This window comes from Columba livia, chromosome 8 (genome assembly GCF_036013475.1).
Source record: "Columba livia isolate bColLiv1 breed racing homer chromosome 8, bColLiv1.pat.W.v2, whole genome shotgun sequence".
In the NCBI taxonomy this organism is placed as follows: Eukaryota; Metazoa; Chordata; class Aves; order Columbiformes; family Columbidae; genus Columba; species Columba livia.
In genome coordinates, this window is record NC_088609.1 from 6,713,140 (window position 1) to 6,739,999 (window position 26,860).

Genomic DNA, 26,860 nt, shown 5'->3' on the forward strand with positions numbered 1-26,860 from the left:
TGTTTAATTCACTGTCAAACGCCATCATCAGAGTGCTTGGTGGTGTTGGAGCAGCTGCTCAGTCTGATCACTGGGTGACAACTGAAAAACAGCCGGGTGGCACCTAATTTCTCCAGTTTGATTAACTAGTCCTTTGCACCGTGCCACATCAACAGGACTGTGAACAAACACAAGCGATACCTCTGACACTTGCTCTGACTGCACAGTCAGAGTCTTGCTGATGTATTTATCTCTGCTGGTAACCCCTGGGAAATTTATGCCCAGCAATCAAAGGGAGATGACCACAACCCAAAAGCAACAGCGCTCAGGTCAGATCCTCATCATCTGGCCTAATCGGCAACTCAGTTTGACTAACCCGCTGCACAGGGCTATAAAGCAGACAGGAGGTCCTACGTGTAGCAAACACACCAGGTCTCATATGTGAGGTCCTGCAGGACACACTGGACTAGCAAGAAGAAGAGGGCTTGGCTCTTTGGAGAGCTCTTGCTTTTAATTTTCAGAGTTGCTTTGCCCTGCTCACATCAGTGGGAACTCAGCACCTCTAGAAACCCTGCTAATTGGAGACAAAGGAATGTAAGGCTTCCTCGCTTCAGAAGAATTGGCTGGAAACATGGATTTTTTTCCCCTCATACAAGCAGAAATTCCAGTGCAAATATGAAATATACTCTCCTTCAAACACCAGTATTTGAGGGCCTTGACCACAAAATAAATTTAAGGGGATTTGCCCAGAGAGAAGCAATATTCTTGGGAGAAAAGAGCAGCTTCCCAACAAAACACTTGGGATTTTGCGTATGTTTCACATATAATCTTGGCATTCATTTTCTTTCAAAAAATCACTATCTTGAAGTTGAGACGGATAAGAGCAAGAACAGGAGCCACAGCAATCCGATTTGTATAATTTATTAATCCACTGCCCTTTTTAATCCTGCATCCCTTTTCTTCATTCAAGTCCCTTCCTTGCTCAGATGCTGCAGACCCAGCCTGACTGGCTGGGGAGCTCTCGCATTCCCACGCGACGTGCTGTCTCCCACTGCAATGGTTTATGTCCTGTAAGTTGCTTTTGCTGGGTGCTGCTCCCTCCTGTCCCAGGCAGCCGAAGGAGGCAGCAGGCCGTGCAGGCAGCCTGGGTGGCTCCCAGACTTGTGTTCTTCCTTCTGAGCTTCCTTCTTTTTGTCACCACACCACCTTCTTGTTCATCATGGAGAATACCTCACGCAGAAAGAGCCACGCATCTGTGAGAGGAGCTCTGTTCACACACAAGGAAAGAGAGAAGCCCTCTACAATCCCAGTCCCAGACAAAACACAGGCCTGGAGAAGAGCCGCTGCACTGCAGGGTTGGCTGTTCCTCGTCCCAGCCCCTCCGCACAGTACCAGGTCTCTCGTGTGCTTGTGCTTCAGTGGCTGCTCCGGTGGTTCCAAGGCTGCACTCTCCACCACGATGTGAAGACTTTCTGTGCCCAGCAAGTCCTGCAGGGAGAATTAAACAGTGCAGCAGCCCCGTGGCACAGTTGGCTGCCAGCCCGGCCAGCACAGCCAGCCATGGATCTCCAACCCCTCGTTGCATTTGCAGGCACCAGGCAGAGTCACTTGCCAAGAGCGGGGAAATGGGGCTGCTCTGGTCCTCATCCTCCTGCTGTCGCAAACCTGCTCTGGTTTCCACCTCCTTGGGGCACTCCAGGCAGTGGGGTGACCAGCTCCTTCCTCTGGATAAACTGCTGCACGGATCCCTGGTGAGAAAGCAAGTGGTGGTGATGTCCCTGGTCCTGTTCTCTCCCACTTCAGCTCTGGCATGACTGCTGAGCCCAAAGGTCTCCCCTGTGCTCCTGGATGTTGATACCAAATCTTCAGAGAGCCATCTCAGCTTTCACTCCCCCATGACTATGCTCTCCGCACTACCCTTTCATGCATCTTACAGAAACTTGCTTTAAATTTTCCAGCCAGCATAGCTTGGAAGTACCTGATACTGGACTGACCATCAGAGCAAGGCAACTTCTAGTCCAGCTGCAATTCCCAAACTATGATAACGCTCTATTGCTTCCTCTGGTTTCCTTAAACAAATTGATTGTAGGATGACAAAAAAGCAACTGCACAGCATCCAGCAAGAGGAGCTGGTCATGAATTAGGATCCTAAGGTACCACCACCAGAAAAAAACAACGCCTCTTTGCAAATGCCAGCCCAGGAAAAAATAATTCAGACCAAAACACCTAAGCACAGCCAAGCTGCATCTCAGTGAGGCAGTAATTCACATTCCTCTTCATGGAGGAAAGTGACACCTAAGTATGTGCCAACAGACACGGAGTCAAACATACACCATGCTACAAAACCAGAGATAAGTCTCAGAGGTGCCTGAGATGTCCATACAGCTTGCAGGGCTCACCAAGCCTACAGGGACATCGTGACTCATGCACTGTTTAAGCTGCATAAACAAAGATGTCTGAGTTGTTATAATATACTGTTACTCAGCCCTAATTCCCCAGCTGCTGTCCCTGAAGTAACCTCATTGTTTTTATTACCAGGAGGGAGCCAATTGCAAACCCAACCACATTTCCTTCTGAAGGGAAGAAATTTCATCCGAGATGCAGCAAAACATCCTCATCTGACTTGTGAAGCAGGAGACTTCTTTCAAGAAAGTTCCTCTCTCCAGTGACACCTCCCTCCTGTCCAAAGGTGAGAGAAGCACAGGAGGGCACAAAGAGAAGCAATACTGGATAGTCCATCAGAGGAGGGTACTAAGATACTGTCTGTGCCAGCTACCTGACTGAAATTCAGATGCTGGATTAGTGTCTCTCGCAGACTGCTAATAGGAGGTAATGCAGAGAAATGTAACGCTTCCTTCCTGCCTTGCAGATGTACGAAGGTCTCACAGGTAGCAGTCAGTCTGGTCCATCAAAGGGAGACAAGAATCAGAAACGAGACCCATTTGTCATATAAAATTTCTGGGTACAAGGAATCAAGCTGAATTTGTATCCGGCAGACATGCTGTAATAACAGTAGCAGCTGGAAACTCCAGTCAGGTGAAGGTCAGGGGCTGCTTGGCATCCGCAACAATCATGGGCCTCTCAGAAAACCAAAAAAAGAGCAAAGGACGAACACTTCCCCTTGGCAAGCTCGCTCCCATCCAGCTGGATACGACGGGGTTTGAAGGTTGGAAACTCAGCAGGGTTGGCTGCAGCGAAATAGGGAGGAAAACAGATATGGCAGAAGAAAAAAAGTTAATCTTCAAAAAGAGGAAGGGTTTTCATTCATGTTCTCTTTGGTCATCAAGGCAGCTCCAGCTGTGTCTTGCGTTCTGGGCCTAAACTGAAAAACACAGGCTGGAACCCTCAAGAATTGGAGTCACTTACACATCTTTTTTTGTACTGAGTTACAGCTCACATAAAAATTAGGGTGGCAAGCCCTGAAGGTGCCCTTTACCCACATGAAGGGAAAAGTGCTGCAGAAGACAGACCTTGATAAAACATGATCCAAATGGGGACACATTCAGCATCCCTTGGGGTACGTGACAGCTGTGCAGACAATCATCCCGACAGCTTCAGGCAGGGTCTGGGCACTGGCTCCTGCCCAGATCCATTCAGTGAGTAACAGCAGGTAAAAAGGCTAACGTTACACTCGGAATTGCATTTATCCTATTTCTTTTATCAAATATCTGCAAAAGCACTGGTTTTCCACCTCCCGCCTTGGACACTTACAATGATCAACAGCTGGAAGCTCCTTAACACTGCCAATCCCAGCACCCAAGGACCTGCCATCTGTGTCGCAGCCTGCCTTTTTTACTGATTTGTTAAGTTTTTGCCCTGATTGCACGCCTCAGGCAGGCAACAGTTGCTTTGTGCAGGACTTGGAGGAGGGAAGTTTTACAGCCTGGCTGCTGCCAAGGCACAGATGTTACAGGCTGGGTCACGGCAAGGTGCTAAAGGCCTTCAGAAATGTTGCAAAGCATTAATTATGTTCCCGCAGCTGTTCTTTAACCCTCACGCACATCTCCTTTCTTCCAGGGGCTGCCAGCATGAAAACTGCAAACAGGAATCAAAGCAGGAGGCTTTGAAAGGAAGCAAATCAGAGACTTTAAAGGTTAAAAGAAACAGTACTCTGCAAATACAGACTTTTTTTTAAAGCTGCTTGTCCCTACCATTTGCTTGAACACCTCCTCTTCTCTCTGTTGGTGCAGCACTGATCTCCAACAGCTCCCAAGGAGAGATGGAAGAGGTCACCCAGATCCTGACGTATTGCAGAGCACAGCTAGGAGGTTGATCCATGGGCTTTGTCGTGCAAGACTGGATGGAATGGTTTGTGGGATGGGGTTAACCAACCCTCCTGTCTATGCAAACCCAGAGAGGAAAGTGCTGTAGCCACCTGAGAGGGAAAAGGGGTTTCCTCACAGGTCAGAAACACCTTGTTTGGCCCCAGCTGGACCAGAGATCTACTGAGACGGAGAGCAAAACTCAGATACACCGATGACCAAACTTCTCTGCTGAACTCAAGCTCAGAACTTCTCCTATCCCTGCCCCAGAGCCTGGGGAATGCCAAGCATGAGGACAGCAATCAAGCAGGTTTACCTGGAACAGCACTGACATAGGGACCCAACAGTCTCCCAAACTTGCCTCATGTGCTTCAGCCCCATGGCAGCCACTGTGTGCCTGGGCTGGCAACGCACCTCCCGAGGTCCCTGCAGAGACCATCTCACAAGGACCTACCCGCATGTCTCTAGGCAATGGGAGCGCTGGAAAATCTGTAGCTACTGCCGAGAAAGCAGGTTCATCCCTACAGCACGGTGCCATTCAGAGCTGTCACTGTGGGAAGGAAAACCACTTCATTAAGGAGGTCTGTGTCCAGATTTCTGAACCCTACTGAACATCAGGACTAACGAGTGCCAAAAACACCAGGGCAGCCGTTCCGGTCCTAGAGCTGCAGCCTACCTGGGGAAACGTTTCCATGCCCTGCAAGTCACAGGGAAAATCTGCCCATGGCTAATCTGCAGACCAACTGCAGATAGAAGCCCCAGCTTGAACACAGTCATCCACTAACATCTCTGTACAGGCTGGGCTGCAGCTGTGACACAGGACCATGAGTGGTCTGATAAAACCCACCAGGCTTCTGAACAGCTTCTCACTCCCCCATTCCCCTACTTTAAGCTGCAGTCAAACAGAGCATAACTCCTTTTAAGCCTCACAGATGTTGTGTTTCTGAATCATCTGGCCAGGCGGGTTGTGCTGGGGAGAGGAAACAAGATTGCCTCTGGAATCCTTTGTGCTGCGGCTCTCTGTGCACAATAAGCTCCCGCGCACTCGCAAGCTAAATAACTTTTGATGCTAGAAATGAAGTAGGAGGGGAAGAAGAAAAAGAAATACAGGCACAACAACAGCAAAAAAACAAGCAGAGGCTGAGGTGATGGAAAAGCAGGCAGAAAAAGCTACACTGTTGTGTCTGGACACACATCCCACACAACAGCATCTTCCAGCAGCTTCCACATTTAAAAAGGCAGAAAACAATAAAGACTGAGTTTTGCCTGACATTTCCTGGACATGCCTTCAGCTGGGGATCATTAGGGCACAGCATGCTGGCCTGGACTTGAACTTGTGTATAATGGCCCCAGACAGCTACCGCTGCCCCCAGCTGCTGCTGGCATGAAAATGTTGCCTTCACTGCATCCTGCAGAGCTCCAATAACTGAAAAAAGACCAAGGCACAGACCTTGGAAGGGGATCCATGCATTAAGCAGTCTGAGCCCCAGGCCCATGTAACACCAGACCAAGCATCCCTGACAGCAGGAGGTGAAAGAGGTTCCTCAAGGCAGCTCAGGACCCTCATCCCAGGTACCCAAAAAGGACGCGAGTCCTCCCACATGAAAGCAGCAGGTGACATCTTTCCTCTCCTACACGGACACCCCACAGGGAAGCCTGGCCCTGGGCATGCAGCTATTTCAAGAGAGGAATCAGGGATCAGCAGTGTCACTCTAACTCAAGGCCATGGCGCTCCCACAGTCCTTGGGTGCTGGGCTTGCTGACACCAGATTCCCACCAGGATGAACCAAACAGCAAAAGAAAAAAAAAAAAAAAAAAAAAGAAAAAAAAATAAGATTGAAAATTCTGCAGGAACAGCATTTGCAACAGACATTTCTGGAAACCTACATTATGCTTAAATATCAAGCAAGGAGACAACGTTTTTATCTGCTTAATAGAGCTCTTCAAACCACACACGACCACGTGGCCTAGACTGGCTATTTTAAAACAACATTCAGCTGAGACTTTTGTTTCCAATAGAATAATTTAACACCCAGCTCCCGCAGAGTACTTTCACCCCCAGATATGGGAGCAGTTCAGAAAGACTATGCCAGTTTTGCAAACCAGGGGTGGGAAATCTAATGACATAACTCACATCACCTGCCATCACAGGAGCAGACACTCCTTCCTGCCCAAAACAGCCCCCAGCAGGGACAGGCAGAGCAGCAGCTTGTCCAACAGCAGCTTTCCTCTTTCTGCTTCTTTTTCCAGCATCCTCTTTTTTTTTTTTCTTGGTTATTGTTCGCTGACTTCAAGTTACTTAAATTTCCACAAAGGGCCTGACATCTTCTGATGAAGATGATCCCATCGGTGTTATTGTCTGGCTGCCAGCTCCCGGGAACCAGGCAAGGCACGAGGGCGGTTGCTGTTTTTAACCAGGGGCCGCGTCTGACTCGAGTGTTAGGGGAGCTAATGAGAGCTGTGCAGTGGGAGGGAGGGCGGGGAGAAAGCAAACAGGGAAAGCTTTATTTTTACATTTCATTATTGTTATAAGAAAAATGAGCCGTGGACCTCAAGGTGGGCATACAGGAGATTAAAAAAAAGGCAGAATTACAGGTTTGCAGCTGGAACAGCCTGTTGGGATGTGCCCAGGGGTGGATAGAAAGGAGATGCGCGGTCGCCTTGCTCTCACGGTCTGGGAGACACCCCTCACAGACTGTATTAGTGGGTCCCGTTGGGGATGCAGCTGCAGTCTGGTCAGTCAGGGAAAGCTTTGACAGCCCAACAGGATCATGATGTTCTCCTCAGCTGCTTAAGGTCCACCTCACCTTTTAGAAATCAAGACCTGCGCCAATTTGCAAGGTATGAGGAGCAGACCACACTGGCCATTCCTGATGAAATGAATCCCAAGCTGTTACTGTACAAACACTCTACAGCCATAGATGAGAACCCTCTTTAGCTTACCCCATCTAACCAACCCCATCCTAGACACAGGATGGGGCTGCATGATGGATCTGGTACCCTGGGAGCTTCTTCTCCAGCTCTGAAGGAGGTTCAGGCCACTCAGTGAGTGCTCAGCACCAGGCAAGTTGAAGCCAAATCCAGTTGTCTCTAGAAAAGATGCAGAGAGTCAGCAAACCTGACATTATTCTCCTTAAAGCAGCAGGTAAAAGGTTAAAAGAGAAGATTTATGGGCATATATCCCTGCCAGAACCACCAGGTGATCATGTGTACACATTTCTCTACTCTAAGACCTAATTTTCCACCATTTCCCTTGATTTGCTGTTCCTTTTCTCCCATTTCTTTGATTTAGGGCCCAATTATTTCTTGTCCCCTTGCCAGCGAAACAAAATATTTCATAAGCACTCCTGCTGCCTTTCCCCACTCCCTCCCTCCTTTGGATGCTGGTTTCAATGCCTGACTCATGCCTCGTGTTCTGCAAAATTTAGAGTATTTTAGTGAACACCTAACGATGATTTTGCCATTTTTCACAGTGATACAAATGGGATTTGGCACCAACGAGCTCACCGTTGGAATTTAAGTGACTCTGTGGCTCCCCACAGCTCTGGCACGTCTTTGCAAAGCAGTCCCTGGGGACTGTCACCTGGGCAGGATTTCCTTCTGATGACAATAAGGATGAGCCACATGCCATGGGCTGGCAGTGACACCCTATGATGGGAAAGGGAGAAGGGCATACAACTTAGCTCCATAGCTCATCTAGATCATGACCAATACAGATATAGATGAGTGATGCCCTGCAAGAGCTGTGTGGGCAAGAACAGGACTGTGCTAACACAAGGCAACTCCCTGTCTGGACCACATCATCCCCTCGATGCAGCTGCGTGCCCATGGAAGAGGTGGAGACTACCATCCCTACACATGTCTAGGGTCTGGTCATTCTCCTTCACGATATAGACAACAAATTCTGCCCTCATTAAAAGGTAATGTAAAGATTAAATAAATAAAAAAAAGGACAATGCCTGTCTCTAGTGAGTTCCCAGTCTAAACTTCTAAGCATGATAAAATCTTTCAAGTGGTTCATCACCATTGGACCCCTGGGACCCACCTCAAAACCACAGCAAAGGGCAGATGGATTTGAATGCCAGCCCTTGGGAACAGTCCCAGGCAAACACTCTCCTCTCCCCATGGTTTTACAATAGCTTTCCATCCTTCTTCCTCCCCCCCGCCCTGGCTTGCACAATCACAGCACATAAGCATTTCTATAGCATCCTCCTACTAGTTCCCATAATCATCTTCAAACCTGTCACAATACAACACAACCATGAAAAAGACAGTTAAAAGTGCTATTTCAATAATGCCAACCTTTTACAGGGAAATATATCCATAAAGTGAGGTGAGGAAGATTAGGGGGCCAACAACACAAATCAGATCAGATGTTACCTGGGCTGCGAGCGGGAAGAAAAAGCTAAAGTTTGCTCCACATCAAATGGAGCAAGGACTCAGAACTGGGTCTCCTGTATTCTGAACTCATGTCTCACACCCTGGTGACCTCTAACTTCCATGACCATCAGCTGTTCACAGTAATTCCTTTAGCCTTTCCCCCTGCCTGCCCCCACCTCCCAAAAAAGAAAAACCACAACAGCCTTTCCATCCAAACACCATCTAAAAAATTCAAGCCCTTGAAAAGAGTAACAAAACAAGGCCCTGTCAGAAACTACACCCTAAAGCAACACAAAGCCCTAAGGAGGTTAAAGCAACACTCAGACACCCCAAAGTGGGCAAAAAGGACCTTCACACCCAACACCAGAGCTGTTGGCAGTTTGTTCACACATTTCACAGAGCCTGGAGGACAAGTTGAGCCATGCGATGCTGTTTAACTGAGATGCTGTTTAACCACGCTAGACTCCTTGCTGGTCTGTTATGGGATTGGGCAACTTCGGTCCGAAAGTCTTTGCAAAATAATTGACCACCAAAAGCCACCAGAATGAGACCACTTTGGTCTTTGACAACACAAGAAAGGACTGAGGTTTGTCAGGGGGATCTTTAACTGAACTTAGGCAGCAGAAAACCAGCCCTAGCCAGAAACATCAAGTAAGAAGGGAAAACAAATGAGGAGGGAACCTGAGAAAGGCTCTGCAGATCACCTTGTGCAGGGGCATCCTCACTTCACTGCTGGGGCTATGTAAGGCAAGACCCCTCTATTTTCAGCATGCCCTGGGAAAGGCTTCTGGGAGCCCATCTGCCACTCTGTGGGGCATCAAACCTGCTCCAGACTCCCTCTGAGGATCAGCCCAGGGCTGCAGCTGGAAGTGTCACCTCTGGGGGAAAGCTGACTCACCCAAATCACGCTGTTTTCCATGGGGCCAGCTAAGTCCTGCCCAGCAGACCAGCTTCCCTTTGAGCTGCCCATCAACCTCACACAGGCTGGACAGTCCCCTAAAGCTAACACACCACAGTTCATATTCCTGGCAAGTACCACTGCAGGGCTTAACTCCCCTGAAAAGTATTGGAAATAGTAAAAGCTGGCCATTAGGGCCATTTTATATTGGATAGAGATATTTCACGTTGTAAAGCGTGTTTGGAAGAACTGTTACACTCCCTCCCTTGTCCTTCCTCAGAGGAAGGATGATAAATGTCTAGCGGGTTGTTCATAGCCCAGGGCAAGGGAAATATAACATCCTCCGTAACAGCCAGAAGTAGCACCAGAGAGCAGAGACATCTCGGAGACAGCACGACCGGCTCGCCGAGCGCTGCGCCAGTGCCAATATACTATCAAATCCAATATGATATCAAACGCAAACCACCTTTGACAAGCCCATTCCAGGGCCTTTGTACCGCTCTGCCACCAGCCCGGGTGCCGAGATGTTTGGGAAAGAGTTGCTCGTTAGAGAGTCTTGCCCTGACCCTGAACAGAACAGCAGCGCCTGGGACTGCTCCCAAGATAACAAGACCACAGCAGACAAGCAGCACGGTGCCTCCGTGGGGTTAACTCTGCTGCCGGAAAAAAAAAACCTCCTCCCATTTGATTTGGCCATTACACAAGCACGGAGTTTTAAAAAATAAAATCAGCCTCTACTCCATCTGATCAAGAGAAGTCTTTGGAGGGTAAACCAAGGCAGGAGTGCTTGCTCAGATTTATGAGGAAGCTGAATAACAACTTGGAGAGGTCTGAACTGAATCCATCCCTTGAGTGGAAGTGTAAATCCATAACTCTGATGTCCAGCTACAGTTTCCTTTGCTACCTGGCAAAATCCCTAAAGGTAGAGAGGAGGAAAGGACCCTTGCTGACCTTCATTAGTGACTTAGAGGACAGGACACAGCACACTATCAGCAGTTTTGCAGACAATACAAAACAGGTAGGAATGAGTGGATAGACCAGATGGTTGCTATGAAGATGATTAAGGGCTTGGAGCATCCAACATACAAGGAGAGGCTGAGAAAGCTGGGACTGCTCAGTCCAGAGAAGACAAAGCTCAATGGGATCTTACCCATGTGCATAAATACCTCATAGGAGAGGGTAAAGATAACAGAGCCAGACTCTTTGCAGTGCTAACAGGCATAAATTGAAATATAAGAAATTCCATTTATACACAAGACCTTATTTTGCTGTAAGGGCAATCTAACACCTGAGCAGGTTGCCCAAAGAGTCATCCATCCTTAGAGTTGTTCAGACGCCAACTGGATGTGGTCCTGGACAGCCTGCTTCAGCTGACTCTGCTCTGAGCAGAAGGCTTGGACTAAATCTCCAGAGGTTCCTCCAACCTCAGCTGTTCCACAATTCTGCTGGACGCAGGATTCAGGGCACCCTAATCTGATGCGGGAATAGGAGGAACATGATTATGGCCACAGCAGATCTTCTATCCCTTGTCCCACTTCATGTGATTTTTAACAAAGATTTGGACTCAAAGAACTCCAGCATTTTCCCCAAAAGAAGCGGTTAAAAAACATTTACAGGCTTCAGCCTTGGAAGAGCAGATGTTCACCAGAGATCAGTTTTTCCACTCATCCACAGGATGGATCAGTTCAAAACAACAAGGGCAACACAAGCCCTAAAACATGCAGGTCCTTAAAAGCCAGAACACTTCCCGGCCCTTTCTTTGCTAAATTGGGGCAAAAAAAGACAGCACAGAAGAAAGATGAAACTTGGTTTACTGGACCCTCCTAATTGAGCCCTAGTGCCTAGGATCAAAGATTAGTTGATTAAAATCCAATTTCAAAGCTTATTAACTTTTGAATGAGAAATGCCGCTATGGTGAGCTTACTCCAGCAGGCTATTTCTGGCTCGGCAGAAGTGGCTGGCAGGGAAAAACAGCTCTTTGCTTATCAGCACCCAGGCTAGACCCAGGTAAGGCAGGAGAATTCCACCTCCCCAGTCCACTTTAAACAAACTAAATGAACAAAGGGATTTCCCTTAAGCCACCTATTAAGCTTGTTTGAAAGCCATGCAGAGCCATTGTGTTGCATTTCTAAGCCGCACAACACTTTCTTCCTTGCAAGATCAAGTCAGGCTGGCAACTGCCAGCTCTGTCATGAGCTCTGGGTATCTTGCAGCCCACGTCCTCCTTGTCCAGGTAAAAAGAACAGAGCTAACTGAGAAAAGCAGGGACCTCTGTCCTTAGAGCTGTTGTACTATCACAAGTAGCTCTGTCCCACCACACAAGGGGCAAGATACGCTGGCACTGATAGCCAAGGGACATGGTGAGACGAGCTGAGATCTATTTGCCACAGGGTTTTATCCTGAGGGATGTAAATCCCACTCCTAACCTGAGATTCCCTCCAGGCCCCTCAAGTATGTTTTAAAGCATATGAGATATAGGGTGGAGCTGTGTCCTGCAGTTTCAGGGTTGAACACATTCCTTATCCTAAGGACAAATGAAGGGTTAAGCACTGCCCTTTGGGGAGACAGTTCATCCCGTTCCCTCCTGCTTGAGCTATACCTCACAGTACTGCTTGCAGAGTTTCACAACTTCTCCCATCCTTCCCAGGCACAACAACTGTAAAGATGAGAACTGAAACACATAATTGCACAGCAAACTTCTTCAGACACTAAGGGTTCATTTTTTTCCCTGAGGTACACAGTTTTTCAGAACAACTTTCACTTAGGGAGACAGTATTTCAGGCCACCTGTGCCCAAACAATGGGCTTCACCTCTTTTGCTGAAGGACTGAGTTGATCAGCTGAGTGCAGTAGCTGTCTGCACCAGCTATCGACAGGGACTCAATCATGTGTAGCAAGGGTGGCAACTGTGAAGCATCAAGGTCTGGGTCTGACTCTTGTCCTGCTCACAGGGAAGCACATGACGTGTCCTCAAAAAGCATCACAATGAGCAAAGGTTAAAACCAAAGCACGGGGAAAAGGCGATTCATGCTATTGCATATTAGAGGGAAGGCAGCAGGTGGACTGAGTGACCAAGTTTGCTTTGAAACATGACTAGTGGCAGCTACATGATAGGCACCTCATCTCTCTGGGAAGCACCTTGGTATCTTCTTTCCCCTTTCCTGCTCTGCTCCAGTTATACAGATGAGCATGAGCTGGTAGAAGCCACTCTGACTTCTGGAGGACGAACAGTTGGTGGTATGGAGGAAGCTCCGTTCACATTTATGTGAACCCTTCAGAAGGATTCCTGCTCTGGCAGATCAGGCCCAGGTTTTCAGAAGAGGGAAGTCAGCTATTTCCATGCATCCTTTTGCAATGACCACCCAGGGACCCAAGGGCTGGTTCCCTTCCTCTGGGGAAGGGAGTAGTCTGGACAACACAAACCAAAAGTCTTCCCCATCCCACCATGCAATAATGGGGAGAGAAAAGGGTATCACAGCATATTTCACCTACGTATGGGGCAGCCCATTACTCTTGGGTAAAGAGTATGTGTTTCTCTCCCTAAGAGAGGCTGGGCAAAGGTTGGAAAGAAAAGGAAGCTTTTTCTGTAAGTGACAGGTTTTCCCTTACACAAAACTACTACAAAGACATCTAACTCTCCTACTACACAGCCTGTACCACCACAGCAGCTGAAAGGGGTGAAGATCCCCACGCAGCCTGGGACAGGGCCAGAAAGTCCTCAGAGGTTTCACAAGTGTCCCCTTTGAGCTCCAACCACACGCTCCCATGACCAGCAACCCTGTTCTCTCTCACAAGCTGCGCCGTGTCACATACTCCAGCAGCAAGTTCCAACCGAGCTGCGAAACAACACTTGGAAGCGAAGACGACACCAGATCACCCAGGCAAACGCTGAGGAGAGGTGACAGTAACAAGGAGGGTTATGTTTAGCCTCACATCTGTGCTGTTTGCAGACTCTCTTCAGGGGAGAAGGAAAAACATCTTAAGAATAAATCTTTTACTTGGAAAACATTCTGCCTGGGAATAAAAAAATAGAAAAAAAAAATCTAAGAGAATACATAATTCAACAGAGAAAGACTGTTGAATAGAAGAGGCCAGGGGATGCAGGGAGCACACGCACAGGACCACCAGCACAAGTAAAATTTGGGGTAAACAGCCATCTTTGGGGTGGCCAGACATGCTCCTGCTCCCCCTGTCTGGCTGTCTCACCATGACCACCTTGTAGGAAAAGGTCTGATGCCCTGTGCCACCTCCACTTCCCACAGAGACCGCTCCTGTGGTGGGAAACTAGCTCCATTCTTCCCTGAGCTCTTCCATCCCAAAGCCTGGCAGAAAGACAGGCAGGAACTGGGAGCTACTGGTAAAGGTAGTATAGAGCAGAAGACGTGCAAAGTCATTGAATCTGGGCCTCAGGCTGGAACTCGCTGCTTCATACAGTAGCCTAACACCACAGAGTCCTCCTGCACCTCCTCCAAAAAGCTCTGGTACCTCTTTCCTTAGGCTCATCCAGCCCCACCACACCAGGTCTTCACCACACATGGTCCTGGACCATTTTCTACTGCAACAGCAAGTGCCAGAGGAGGAGCAGAGAGGCACACGCTGTTTGCTCAGGACCAGCTCATGCACACAAAATTGCAAGCACGTTCCCACCTCGTCTTCCCGTATCCCAGCATCTCCCAGGAGCCAGCACACCACAGCAGCAATAGGTTCCCTCCCTGCCCACCACACTCTGGTCCCAAAAAGGACCATGTTCTGTTTGAGCAGTTATAACTTCATAAAACCTCCTGTACCACGTAACCCAAACCAACTCACTAGGGACAATTCCCCTTTACTGCTTCAGCAGCGGGTGACAGATCGGACCCTCACTGCATTATAGGAGGCTGCAAATTGGATTTCCTCCCCCAAAAACTAGGCATCTTTCCATCTGCCTTGACCCCCCTTGCCTAAGGATGGAGCAACTGGCAGTTCAAACCCCACAAAGCATTAATCCATGTTCAAATCAGAAACCCAAACCTCTAATTTGCTTCATCCTAAAGTCACTTAAATGTAAGCAACACTCCTGGCCCTAACCCTGTATTTATTTTTACGCTTGCAAGTATTATAACCGTTGAACTAACAGTGCTTTAGTTGCAATTATAAATGTACAAACTCACATGCCTACGTATGTGCAGGCACGCATCCACACACACTCACTCTTCCACCTCTTGAAAAATAGGTCCGTTCCGCTTTCTTCTGCTACTGATAAAATATTGATTAGGGAATTTGAAAATTTGAAATGATTTAGGAGTCCCTGGATGGGAAACGTAATGTACTGTGCCGGTCACATTATGAGCCATCCATCACCTGTCAGCAAGCAGCAAGAAAGTGACAGAATCAATACAAACGTGTCTGAAGATGGGTTTAACTCATTTCCCTTCCCCCTCGGGCAACGGCTGGAGCATCCCAGCTGGAGGAGCAGGGAGGCTTGGTAGCTCACACCAGGCCAAGCTCCATCCACCCAAAATGCAAGGGAGTTAACTCCTTCCTCTACAGTGAGTGATCTCAGCCACACTTCCCAGCGAGCCCCGTGTCAGCACACACAGCTGTTTGAGATGGTCCAGGATATCCAAGACCTCCATGTGGGTCACAGTGCCCGCATGGCTCCTACTGAGGATGCTCTGACCAACTTGTGCAGGTTGTTATTTGTCCCTAAAGCCTTCCACAGCTGGTAAACATTTTCCACTCCTGCCTCTCCCAGCATGCTTTACCCCATAGCACACTTCCAAAGACTCACATAACATTATTCTGCTTTCAGAGGGACCAGGCTAAGTAGCAGCACAGTACAAATCCTGCATTGCTCCCATGTACATCCTCAGCATAAGCTTCCCTTTGGTCAGCACAGCCTGATCCAGCTTGCTATACCACAGTTTGCTCCCTCAATATTTGTTGTTCTTACTAGCTTAAAGACCTAAAATAAGGAATAAGATGGGCAGAATCCATCCATAGGGTGATATATGATCCTCCCATTCTTTGCAGATGGATTCAATTGGCCTGTGATCCTATTTTGCAGATTCCCTTGGAGCACTGTGATTCATCCTGCAAGGCATTTCAAATGAGACCAGACAGAGCATCGGGGAAATGACAGGAGCAGCACGCCCTGCCTCGCTCCCCAGAAGCGGCCAGGGTGACCAGGCAGGCTATTGCTCATGTGTTATTAGAGTTAATTATCCCGAGAGCACACCGCAGGAGGTGATGGCAGCACAAAGGCAGCTCAAACAAGGTGAACTGAGCAGCCCAGGCCCAGAGATGCTGTTACCAAAAGCCGCCCCTCGACTCAAGCCTGCCCGCTGTGGCAGCAGCATAAGGACCGGCTGCAGAGCGTGCAGCACGGGATGAGGGCTCGGAGCAGGGAGCAGCAAATCTCAGTCCTTGACTAGATCTTCTGTGTGACACTCAGCTGGTAGATACCCCCTCCTGGCTTCAAGGGAGGAAAATTGGAAGGGTAAAAGTGAGAAAATTCATCGGCTGAGATAAAAAGAGTCTAATAATTGAAATAAAAGTAATAATAAATTGTAATGAAAAGGAAAATAACAAAGAGAAAAATAAAACCCAAGACAGACAAGTGATGCAAATCAAAAGAATAGCTCACCACTGAATGACACCCAGCCAGACCCTGAGCAGTAATCCCCCACCAAGCTCCCGCCCTAATTTTATTGTTGAACATGACATTATATGGTGTTGAATATCCCTCAATCACCTGGGATCAGCTGTCCCAGCTGTGTCCCCTCCCAACTTCTTGTGCACCCCCAGCCCACTCACTGGCAGGGCACCATGAGAAGCAGAAAAGGCCTTGACTCTGTGCAAGTGCCGCTCAGCAATAACTAAACCATCCCTGTATTATCAATGTTGTTTCCAGCACAAATCCACACCGCAGCCCCTTAGTAGCTATTGTGAAGAAAAACTGTCCCAGTCCAAACCAGCACACTGCATTGGCTTTGGGAGGTTCAGCCCTTTTACAGGTAGCAGTAGGAGCCAAAGGTACCACAGCCCAGCTCTGCCACATGTATTGATATGGCTGCAAGTAAAGCTTCTTAGACAAAACTTTCTCATATACATTACTTTTAATTCCATTATTTAATAGACTGCAAAACCCTTAAAGTGGGAGTCTCTACTGCGTCTGTGCAAATCACTCCGAATATATCCCCCTCTACCTTACCATCCCTAATAGACTCTATAAATGGTTTCCAAATCCAGCAGAAGTGCTCTATTTGCTGCCTAGTATACCATGTAATCTTTTGCAGAGGTGGTATTGATCTTATTAAACCTGCAGCCATTGAGTCCTCAGATGTGTCTCAGCATTTGCTTTCCTGCAGCAAAGCAAAGCTCCTCTTCTAGCCCCACAGCAACACGCAGGTGACGGCACCAGCCTACACTGACCCGGAGACAAGACGATCACTGCATTTCTGAGAACAATTTAATAGTCAGTAGAGCTATGGCTGTAGGGTACTTAGTCAGAAGCAATACCTCGTCTCAAAAAGAAATGTCTGAGTCATTTTAACTGTAAGGGACAGAAATTAGGGACTAATTCAGCCCGTAACAGGTACTGAATGCTGAGCCCAGGAGCAGCTCTGCTTGTAACTAATGGATTTTGCACAGTGAGACTGGCTCAGGGCCCTCGGCTCACCACTCCAAGACATTCACAGGACTCATCTGCAGTCGCCTCGCTAAATTTTCCTCACCCATCCACAAAAGGAGAAATTCATGCGATTATTTGCACAGTCCTTTCCAAATAACTAACCCACCCCACAGCACTCAAGCTTGCTCTGGGCAAGAAAGGAGAGACAGTGCTAAAGCTGCAGAAGACCAGGCAAGGAAAAGGGTGTCTAGACACAAAGCACAATGCTGAAGCTCTCTAAAAATATATATGCACCTATATGTGCAGACTGAAGCTCACCTTTTTGGAAGGAAAACAGCAGCACAGTGAGCTGGGAAGGTGGAGGTGTAGAGCACGTGTAACCAGCCATTTCTCTGACAGATCACCAGCGCTGGGTTATGTTCCCAGGCTGCCCTGGCAGCAACATGCAAGCAGAGGACAGATGGCAACTCCACAGAGCAGCGCTAGGACCATGACTAGTGGCTTTCTTCTAGGCGAGGCTCTCGTGCCACCAGCTTACAGCAGTCACTGAAGGAGGTGGTGATAAGTGGCCACCATCTGGCCCAGAGGCACTGGGGTGCCAAGCTGAGGGGAGACGGAGAGGCAGCTTCCACCCCTTCGACATTCACACTGCCCCAGTTGTGTCAGCCCTGCTTGTCAGCCCATCTGTCACCACGCTGGTTCCTGCCAGGGCCTCAGGACCCTGCACATGTTGGACCATTTGTCTTAGGTTGTTGGGACAAGGGGTCTGACAGCCCTATTAGTTATCCCACAAAGCAGAGCCCAAACACATCCCCTGAGAGAGGGCCAGGGAATAACTCCAGGGAATAGGGAAACAACAGAAGCCATGCGGGTCCCAGCTCCACAGGCCACAGGGAAAGGCAAAGAAGCAGCACCACCTGAGCACTGAAATTCCTTGCAAGAATTATGTGGGCATGAGCCCCGGAAGCTGAAGCTTTTGCTCATCATTTGCCATCCTTCTTTAGTCAAAAATAAGTTGCCACTGTTAATGGGCAAGGAACATCCCCACTTTTTGCTCTGACCTTTCAAGCCCTGTCCTGGGACATACCCAAACTGGGACGTGGGACAGCAACATTTTACAGGTACACACTTTCAGGAAGAAGCACAGGTCCTTTGTGCTAGGAGCAAGACAAGGCTGTGTCTTCACTGGACTGGTATGGTGGGGATCTACACTATTCCTGCACCGCCCCCAACTAATCACACAGTCTTCAAGAAGGAACATCATTGCTCTGGGAACCAGTCACCTACACACACACTGCTGTCTCTAAAAAGGAACAAATATTGCTCTGACAGCCCAAAGAAAGAAGTCATCCATACCTATGTGATGCCCACATGGCCTGGAAGCAGCAGGTAGGGACGTACATCTCTCTCTGTGCCAGAGAAGAACCAGGATCTACACAACAGCTCATCATGGCACTGGAAGCACCAGGCACAGCGGTTGGGTGACTAAGAAAAAGTATCCTACAAGTCACTGGGACACATCAGTGGGAGGTGTTGCTTCAACAGAATAGCAAAAGAAATGCCCTGCTCCCAAAGCTGCCAGAACAAGAGCTCCTCCAACCAGTACAAGTGTTTCCAAGTGATACCCATACACCTAAGGCCATACATCAAGTCGGCTTCTGATGCTGGCTTTTGGGTAGGGATCTCCACGTGAGTATGAGCCAGCTACTCACCATTACCCAAGGCTGTCCACCTGCCCTGCCAACACCTCCAGTAGAGCAGGAACCCAACCAGCACTAGGTCCAGGATCCTGCCCAGCAGCTCAGGTCACAGCCAAGAGCCAGAGACCCATCAAAGGCTCCATAAAAATGGAGCATGCCTTAAGTGGGGAGGAGGGGAGGCAGCTCTTCAAGCAAGTCATTTCAATTGCCTTGAGAAAACAGGTTGTTAAAATGATGGGAATAAATGAGTTGTTTGAGCAGCCTCAGAAATGCTTTCCGAGAAAGCTTCCAGGTAGGAACGCTGATTGCAAATACTTATTAACTGCTCCTTCATTATCAAAGAGATGTGATACATATGTTTACATATTTTGATGCATTTTTATTAATCCTACTTACTGTTTAATTCCCTAAACCTGCCCAGAAGAACTGTCACCAAGCAACCCCCTAAACACAGCCTCAACTTCTGCATAGGCAGGCGTGGGCATTGGAGTCACTCAGGCATCTGCCTGTACCAAGGAACGCATGTTGCCAGCGTTAGATCCGAAAGAGCTCTTTTGATCACAACCTCCCAAAAAACAAAAAAGAGGGTCCTGTTTCAGACAGCGCGTGGTAGGCTCATTTACCCACCTCTGTCCACTCATGACAACCGTCAGCCAAGAGACGCGAGGTTCCTCTGATTCAGCCTCCTGTTTCCAACAGCAACCGAGCTTGATGCTAATGGAAAGAACCGAAGCTGGAACGTGGAGGTGTTTTCCCAGGACATTTCTCCAGCTCCAAGCAGCCCTGTGCTCACAAACTCCCAAGCTGTAAATCGCTCCAGGGTTGTGTTTGGCCCCATCATCAACAGTTATCTGCAAATAAACTATCAAATTCCTTTTAAAAGGTTTGTGATATTTTTTTGGCCTCCACAACACCCCAGAACAACAAGTTTACACGGCTGAATGACCTCCACACCACACACAGGATGTAGTGCTGTTTGGTTGAAACCTGCAGCCTGCTATTTTTGGTGGTGAGCCCTGACTTCTTGCCCTGCAGGAAACACCAAACAATTCCCTCCTAATCACCTTCTTGGGGTATTTTATGGGTGTCTCTCAAGTTTTCCTCACTCTCATCTCTGCCAAGCTGGCTCTCTGGGGCTCCTCACTAGAGCTGTTCTTCCCATGGAAAACCCAAAGGTCTGTTCATTTTAAGCGGGGTTTGAGAGGGGGCAGACAGGCACAAGGCACAGAGGATGTGTGAGGAGGATCCTGCCCCTACATGACCGCACAGCCTGCTGCAGGCAGTGGTTTCAACGAGACAAGATTTTCCCCTGAGCAGGCCTGTGCTGGAGGGAGGTACAGATTGTCACCCCATGGCTACTTGGGCAGGGGTTTCTGTCCAAAGCAGAGGCATCATGCTGACAGCCAGATCCCTGCAGGCTTCCACGACAGCCTCCATCACCCTGCTGGAAGCAACCGGTCCTGCCAGCTCTCCTTCCAGCAATCCTGCCTGGGGAATGTGATGGCCCAGCTAGAAACTGCCCTCTGAGCATATGGGAGACAAAATGATGTTGGTATGATCCACAAACTCCACCTGCCACAGGTATCACAGCCCGCAAACACATTTTGTTTTCAAAAGGAAGCAAAGTACTGCTGAAAAGCCCAGTGCACTGCCGAGTCACAGCATCTTTATCATTAGCACCTCGCCTTAAGACTGCATGCAGCACGGCTGGTGTTTGCAAGAGAAAATGGGAAATATCCTCTCTCCGCATACAGCTGTTACAAAACACTGCATCAGAAGGGTAAAACCCAGCAGGGCCCAAAGCAGGTAGGTTCACAGGTACAAATTGACAGGCATGGCATATCTGACGGCCTTCATTCCCTGGCAAATATGTTCTATCAGCTCAAGCACTGGAGAAAAAAAAAAAAAGTAGCTGCAGCTTTCTGTATACAGCAAGGACATTGCCTTGGTGTTGCAATTTTCTAACTGCTAGAGCAAAGACACTGGGTCACAGCAACCAGATGTGTTTCAGCATCCAAATGTGAGTTCTACAGAGCTCTAGGCCCTCAGCATCTCCTCAGAGTCCCAAAACAGAACCAAACTCTGCCACAAAAGCCAGTCCCCAAGTCACCTGTGGGCAAAACCCAGATTTGCCTCCCAGCCACACACCCTCTGCAGACACCTACACCAGATGGGACACAGTCCCAGAACACCATATGGTGTTTGATTCAGCCCCAACCCAGCGCTTGTGCAGCACATCAAAGCATCAGTTTTTGCAGCATCTAAATAGAGCCCACACCCCCGAAGCTTTGGGCCTGTCTATATAGCCCATGCGGGATTTCCACTGCAGAGAGAACAGCAGCAGGACTTTCCACGCACACAGACCTTACCCCTCCCTCACTGCAACCATGCGGTCCCGGGGGCCTTAATTAAGCGGCAAGTCTCCTTGCAGGGAGCTGCTCTGTGGGAACATTTACATGTTCAGCTCCTTTGGACAAGTTCACGGGCAAGCGGTTAATCCTCTCCCAGGTCTCAATGTCATATCAATTTCCTGTTCGAAGCTGAGCTCTCTCCATCAGGGTTTTTAAACTAATGAGATGCACCAAGGCCTTCAACTCTGGGAATATCAAATGCAGTGGGATTCAATTTCACTCAATTTTCATGTGTTTTTTCCCTTTGTAATTAACACCAGACAGTATGCGACTTCTCTTCATCCTACCAACAGATACAATCTCTGCTCAAGACAAACATGTCAAGAAAGGTGACACTTTTCCCCTAAGCTGCCAAAGGCTTCTAACAATTTTCCACTTTTCCCTCCCTCCATGAATATAATCCACAACCTTGAGATGACATTCAGAATGTAAAATCTCCAAGAGCAGTGGCAGGGGTCCCTGAGGGCTCAGAGGCACAGCAGCCCCCTCCTGCTTCTTACTCCTGTGGATTATCCTCCAGAAACACCAGGCACAAGCTCAGGGAGGATTTTGTAGGTCAGTCTTTCCTACCATCATTAGGGGACTAAGGATCTCCAGTGTGTCTGAGGAAAGATGGGGAGGTATGAAACCATCCTGCATCCTTCACAAAGGCAGCCCATTAGTCCTCCTGCCACAGCAAGTATCCCTTTTCCTCTGATTTCTGCCACAACCCTCCCATGACACACAAACCAGGTCACAGAACCAACTGCCATCCCCCCAGGCACATAATGCTCCTGCGCCAGCCAAGGTCTTCCACAGGTTTTTGGGGAGCTGAAAGCAAGGAAAAGCTTTCTGATCTGTTCATACCTCACTTCGTGTAAAAAAAAACAGTTTGACTGGGGTTGCCGGACACTGTGATAACAATTAACACAGCCATCAGCTCCTCATTCTGCATTTCATCCGAGGGTGTTAAATGAAAGAGATGAGCAACTTCATAGAACGCAAAGTTGGGCCCTGAAAGCTTCCTATGCTGCTAAGACACGTCAGCCTGAAAGGTCATAGCTCAGAGGCAGCACAGACAACACCCACTATTTTTTTTAAGCCTGAGCTCAGCTGTGCCTTACCTTGCAGGACCTGCAGGAAAGGTAATTCTCCTTTTGATCAGAGGAGTTTGGAACAGTCCTTCTGCAGAGCACGAGGCTGCACAGCAATATAGCACAGTGGAAAAACCTCGTCAGCAAAGGGCAATTCTTGCAGGCCCTGGTATATGAAACTTTTGAGGGAGGACATGTATTTTAATGTCCGTTAATACAACCAGACACTGCCAAAACCCTACAGGCCTGATCCAGCAGAAGTCCCTGCAGAAGGGCCCCTGTGGTCTCTATGGCCAGGTAACACCTGCGTTGGGGGTCTCAGGTCTAAGCAAAAGCAGGGCAAGTCAGGTCCGCTTTACTTCAGGAGTGAAGCAGATTCTTCTCCACAGATAAGAAAATCAGAGTCACCAACCCTCTACCCCAAAACAGGTTGACCCTGGGCTCTCATTTCAGAAGACACACAAGGGTTTAGAGCAAGATCTGGAGCTCTCTCTCCAAATAAATCTTTTAGGGAGCAATTTTGCTGCCATTCAAAAACAGATATTAAATATACCCTGTTTAAAGGCACAGTGCACTGTGTAATATATTCCAGATTAGTATGCAAATACCTTCTTTTTCCAAAGACACCTGTTTTATTTTTAAGACCTCAGGTGTTACCCAGCCTTTTCTGCAGAGTAGCAGGAACTTGCCTGGATTAATGCACCAAAAGCCCGCTTCCCACAGATTCAAAATCATGCTCTTCCTTTGTACATATATAACAGCTGCCAATTGATTCCTTATGGTGATTCCCAGCTAGCACCAGCAGCCCAAAAAGGCTGTTTTAACAAATGTGTTGCAACCTCCCTCGCACTGACCCCAGCTCAGAGCCTCAGAGAACATTAGGTTCCATTAATCAGACTTTTGCCATCTGCAGTTGCAACCAACAAACTCTCCTGTACCTGCAGCACCCAAAGTACCCCCGAGGAGTCCCTCCCCTGCTAATGCTCATGCTGCTGTGCAAAAGCCTGCTTCCAAAAACACTAAGCCAGTCTCATGGTGCTGTGCCAGGAGCCTGCAAGTTCAAAGTCCTGAGCAGCACCTCAGAGCAGAGTTCACAAACACTTTATTATCGCTCCATCACGGAGTTCCCCGCACTGCCCGGCAGCTCCAAACGAGCCCTCTGTGGCCGTGACAGTCAGCGCCACAGGATCACCAAGGTTTCATTAATATTCATGTCCCATTGACACTCGAGCAAGCAATGAAAGCTTGTTTTCTACAGCAGATCATTAAGCAAGGGGAAACAAGTGACCTCTTAAGACCAGCTGCGTCAGGGATGTCACCAGGAGCTGAAGGGACAGAGACAGGGGTCATCACCCGGCACTTCTTTTAATAAATAACAGTTCTAAATGAGCGCGGCCTTGCCATGCCCAGCGGGACCCACATGAGACAAAGCATCTGGGAAGTGTATGCCCAAACCAAGGGCTGGGCAGCAAGATGCTGCCATGCAGCGAGGAAGCAACATATCAAGAGCAGATCAGGTGTGTAATTCTGAAATAAATCACAGTGTTCCAGGCACAGCTAGCCCAGCTCAGTGGGAGCACCCTCAGCCTGCAGAGCCCAGACACACTCAGCTCCCTCTAGAAGCCAGTCATATTTTAGAGCATCCCAACGCTTCCTCGAATCATCCCAGCTCAGGGTATTTAGCAGAGAGCTCCCCAAGGCAGCAGTTACAACACTCCACATAGCAGAGACTTGATCTCAGATTACAGACCCTAACTGCTACCATCAATCAGAGTAACAATTAGCATCAGGTTAATGCATTCCCAGTGCTCTCAGGAGAGGATGGAGAAAGAAAAGGGAATTTTAGTCCCACTTTACCTTAAGTTCACTGGGAGGCCACAAGAAAGCAACTCACAGGCAAACTTCCCAAGCACCTGGTTTCCCCAAGATATTTGCTACCTCTGAAATACCCAAAGTAGCGTATTAAAAATAAGCTTATCCAGCCCTCCTACTCTAAGCATATTAGCTAGCTGATCTCTACATTTCCATAGGAAAAAAAAAAAGCTAATAGAAGATCACATCTCACCCAAAATTTGCCAGATCTGAAAATTTATAAAAGCAAGAAGTTCCCTGCATTTATCCTTTAACTTTAAAAATGGAGATTGCCATGTTCAATCTCAGAAAAGCAGGACATTTAAGGCTCAAGCTTTGTGTACTCCTCAGCCCGTTCAAACCAACTCAGAAGACTGGAAAATGGCAAAAAGCCCTTATAAAGCTAGAGAAGCAACATATTGACCCCACAATGGGTTGCCCCACAGGTGCTGCTGTCCAAAGCAGACATAAACATAACTGACATAAAGGTGTATGTGTGCAGGGCTACAGCACACAGAGCTGTGAGGACACACAGCAAGAGCCACAGCACAGCTTGGGGGTCCCTTTCCCCACACCCACAGAAACAGAAGCCCCCCACCAGCACCAGGAACCCCATTCCAGGAATGCAGCTGGAACTATGTGCTGTAATCAGCCAGACTCACCCCACATGGCATTCCAGGCCTCGGCCAGTCACTTCCACCTGTGCAGCCCAATGAGCCAAACCTGGAGGCTCTCAGCCCTAGAAGGAGAGAGAGCCCAGTGAGCAGAACGCAGAGATTGTTGTGTCTGCCCAGCCAGACACCCAGAGTCTGCGAAGTCTTGAAAGCCTGTTTTAAAAAGAAAAGCAAACAGCGCCAGCACGTGTTTCTAGAAAAGTTTTAAAGTAACCTACCTACACTCTCACCCACAGGCCTTGCAGCAGAATCTCAGGCCTACCAGGGGCAGCCTGGGCCCGGCCTACAGGGGGGTCACAGCCCCACCGCCTGTCACAAGTGGGATCCAACCCCACAGCCTGCAGGTTTTGTCCCCAGAGTCTGCCACGAGTGGGCCCCAAACCCACAGTCCATCACAAGTAGGGCCAAACCCCACAACCCATCTGAAGGAGTACACGACTCGTGACCCATCCCGAGTATGCCCCAACCCCACTGCCTGCAGGTTTTGGCCCCACAGCCCATCCCAAGCAGGCCCCAACCCCACCTGTTGCTACAAGGGGAAATCTCAGCCCCACAGCCTGTCACAAGCAGGTCACGGCCCCACAGGTGGTCATCAGCAGGCCCGGGCCCCGCAGCCCCGTCCCACTAGGTGCCGGGCAGAGGTGGCCCCGGCCGCTCCTCACCTTCCACACAGGGTGGCCTGAGAGAACGAAGGGGCGGATCTAAATTAGCATGCGGCGCAGTGCACGCTGGGTAACACCGGCCGGTCACCGTGAGCTAGAAGTACATAGAGATAAGAACATATATATAGCCCTGAAGACAAAAAAAGTGAACGTCCGGGGGAAGCTCACCGCCGAGGCCACCACGGGGTGCGCGTCACCCACGCCCCGCCTCGGGGAAGGTCTGAGGGAAGGGCCGCCCGCGGCTCCAGCAGAGCCCCGCCCGCGAGGGGCGGGTGAGCCACCAGCAAGGGGGGGCGCCGCGCTCCGGGCCGGCCTGGGCAGGAGAAGCCGAGCAGGTGGCGCCGAGGGTCGGTCACTCGCCCTCGCGTAACCCCGGCGGATGCTCGTGGCCCCGCGGTGCTTTGAGACAGACTCACGGCCGGCGATCGCTGAGTCCAATGGGTGAGGTGGGGCACTGCCCTACAACCCAATTCAGACTACTCTCCCCCGGACACCTTTTTCCCATGCTCCCACTCCCCTTATATTTATAACATTAATCCCCTGAAATTAACATTAAGTCCCATGAAATTTGTGCCCCCCCTTCAAAAACAGTCAAACACACACCATTTTTTGTTAAAAACATTTCCACCACTGTTAATTTCACGGAATCACAGAATGTCAGGGATTGGAGGGGACCTTAAAAGATCACCCAGTCCAGTCCCCCCGCCAGAGCAGGAACACCCAGATGAGCTTACACAGGAAGGCGTCCAGACAGATTTGGAATGTCTGCAGAGGAGACTCCACGACCTCCCCGGGGAGCCTGTTCCAGTGCTCCATCACCCTCACCGTGAAGACGTTTCTTGTGAAAATTAAATTGAACCTCCTGTGTTCCAATTTCTACCCATTGCCCCTTGTCTTATCATTGGTTGTCACCGAGAAGAGCCTGGCTCCATCCTTCTGACACTCATGTTTATATTTATAAACATTAATGAGGTCACCCCTCAGTCTCCTCTTTTCTAAACTAAAGAGCCCCAGCTCCTTCAGCCTTTCCTCATAAGGGAGATGCTCTGCCACCCACCCCCCTCTCCCCCGCCGGCTCTCCGCTCACAGCAGGTTGGGGTAGCGCCGCTGGGACAGCAGCCTGGGTTGGTTGGGTCGAGCGGCAGCAGTGAGCTGGGAAGCAGAGAGAGTTGGAGTCAGGGAAAGCTGTGCCACAAAATGTGGGACCTGCTGTCATTGAGATGTGCCCACAAGCAGCGCCCCCCCCCAATTTCCCTCCTCCATCACACCATCCCCAACACTATCCTCCTCCAATTTATTCTCTTATAAAATACCAAACGCTTATACCCAGGGCTTTTATCCCCCTACCCACAGCAAATT

At 49.0% G+C, this 26,860-nt stretch overlaps 1 protein-coding gene across 5 annotated transcripts in view; it reads right to left on the reverse strand.

Moving 5' to 3' along the window:
* SEC16B (SEC16 homolog B, endoplasmic reticulum export factor) overlaps positions 1–26,860 on the reverse strand; it is a 115,258-nt gene that overhangs the window by 68,202 nt on the left and 20,196 nt on the right. Inside the window, exons 26-31 of one of the 5 annotated variants that reach the window (XM_065071709.1) lie at positions 25,502–26,653; positions 24,828–24,904; positions 7,185–7,331; positions 2,515–3,167; positions 1,645–1,727; positions 885–1,467 (exon numbers count right to left, since the gene is read on the reverse strand). In XM_065071709.1, the coding sequence (XP_064927781.1) occupies positions 26,585–26,653 (69 nt within the window). In that variant the 3' untranslated portion in view covers positions 885–1,467; positions 1,645–1,727; positions 2,515–3,167; ... (1 more) ...; positions 24,828–24,904; positions 25,502–26,584. Of the gene's footprint in view, positions 1–884; positions 3,168–7,184; positions 7,332–24,827; positions 24,905–25,501; positions 26,654–26,860 lie in introns of those variants that run through there. The other 4 variants (XM_065071708.1, XM_065071707.1, XM_065071706.1 and 1 more) reach the window with 4 other exon arrangements.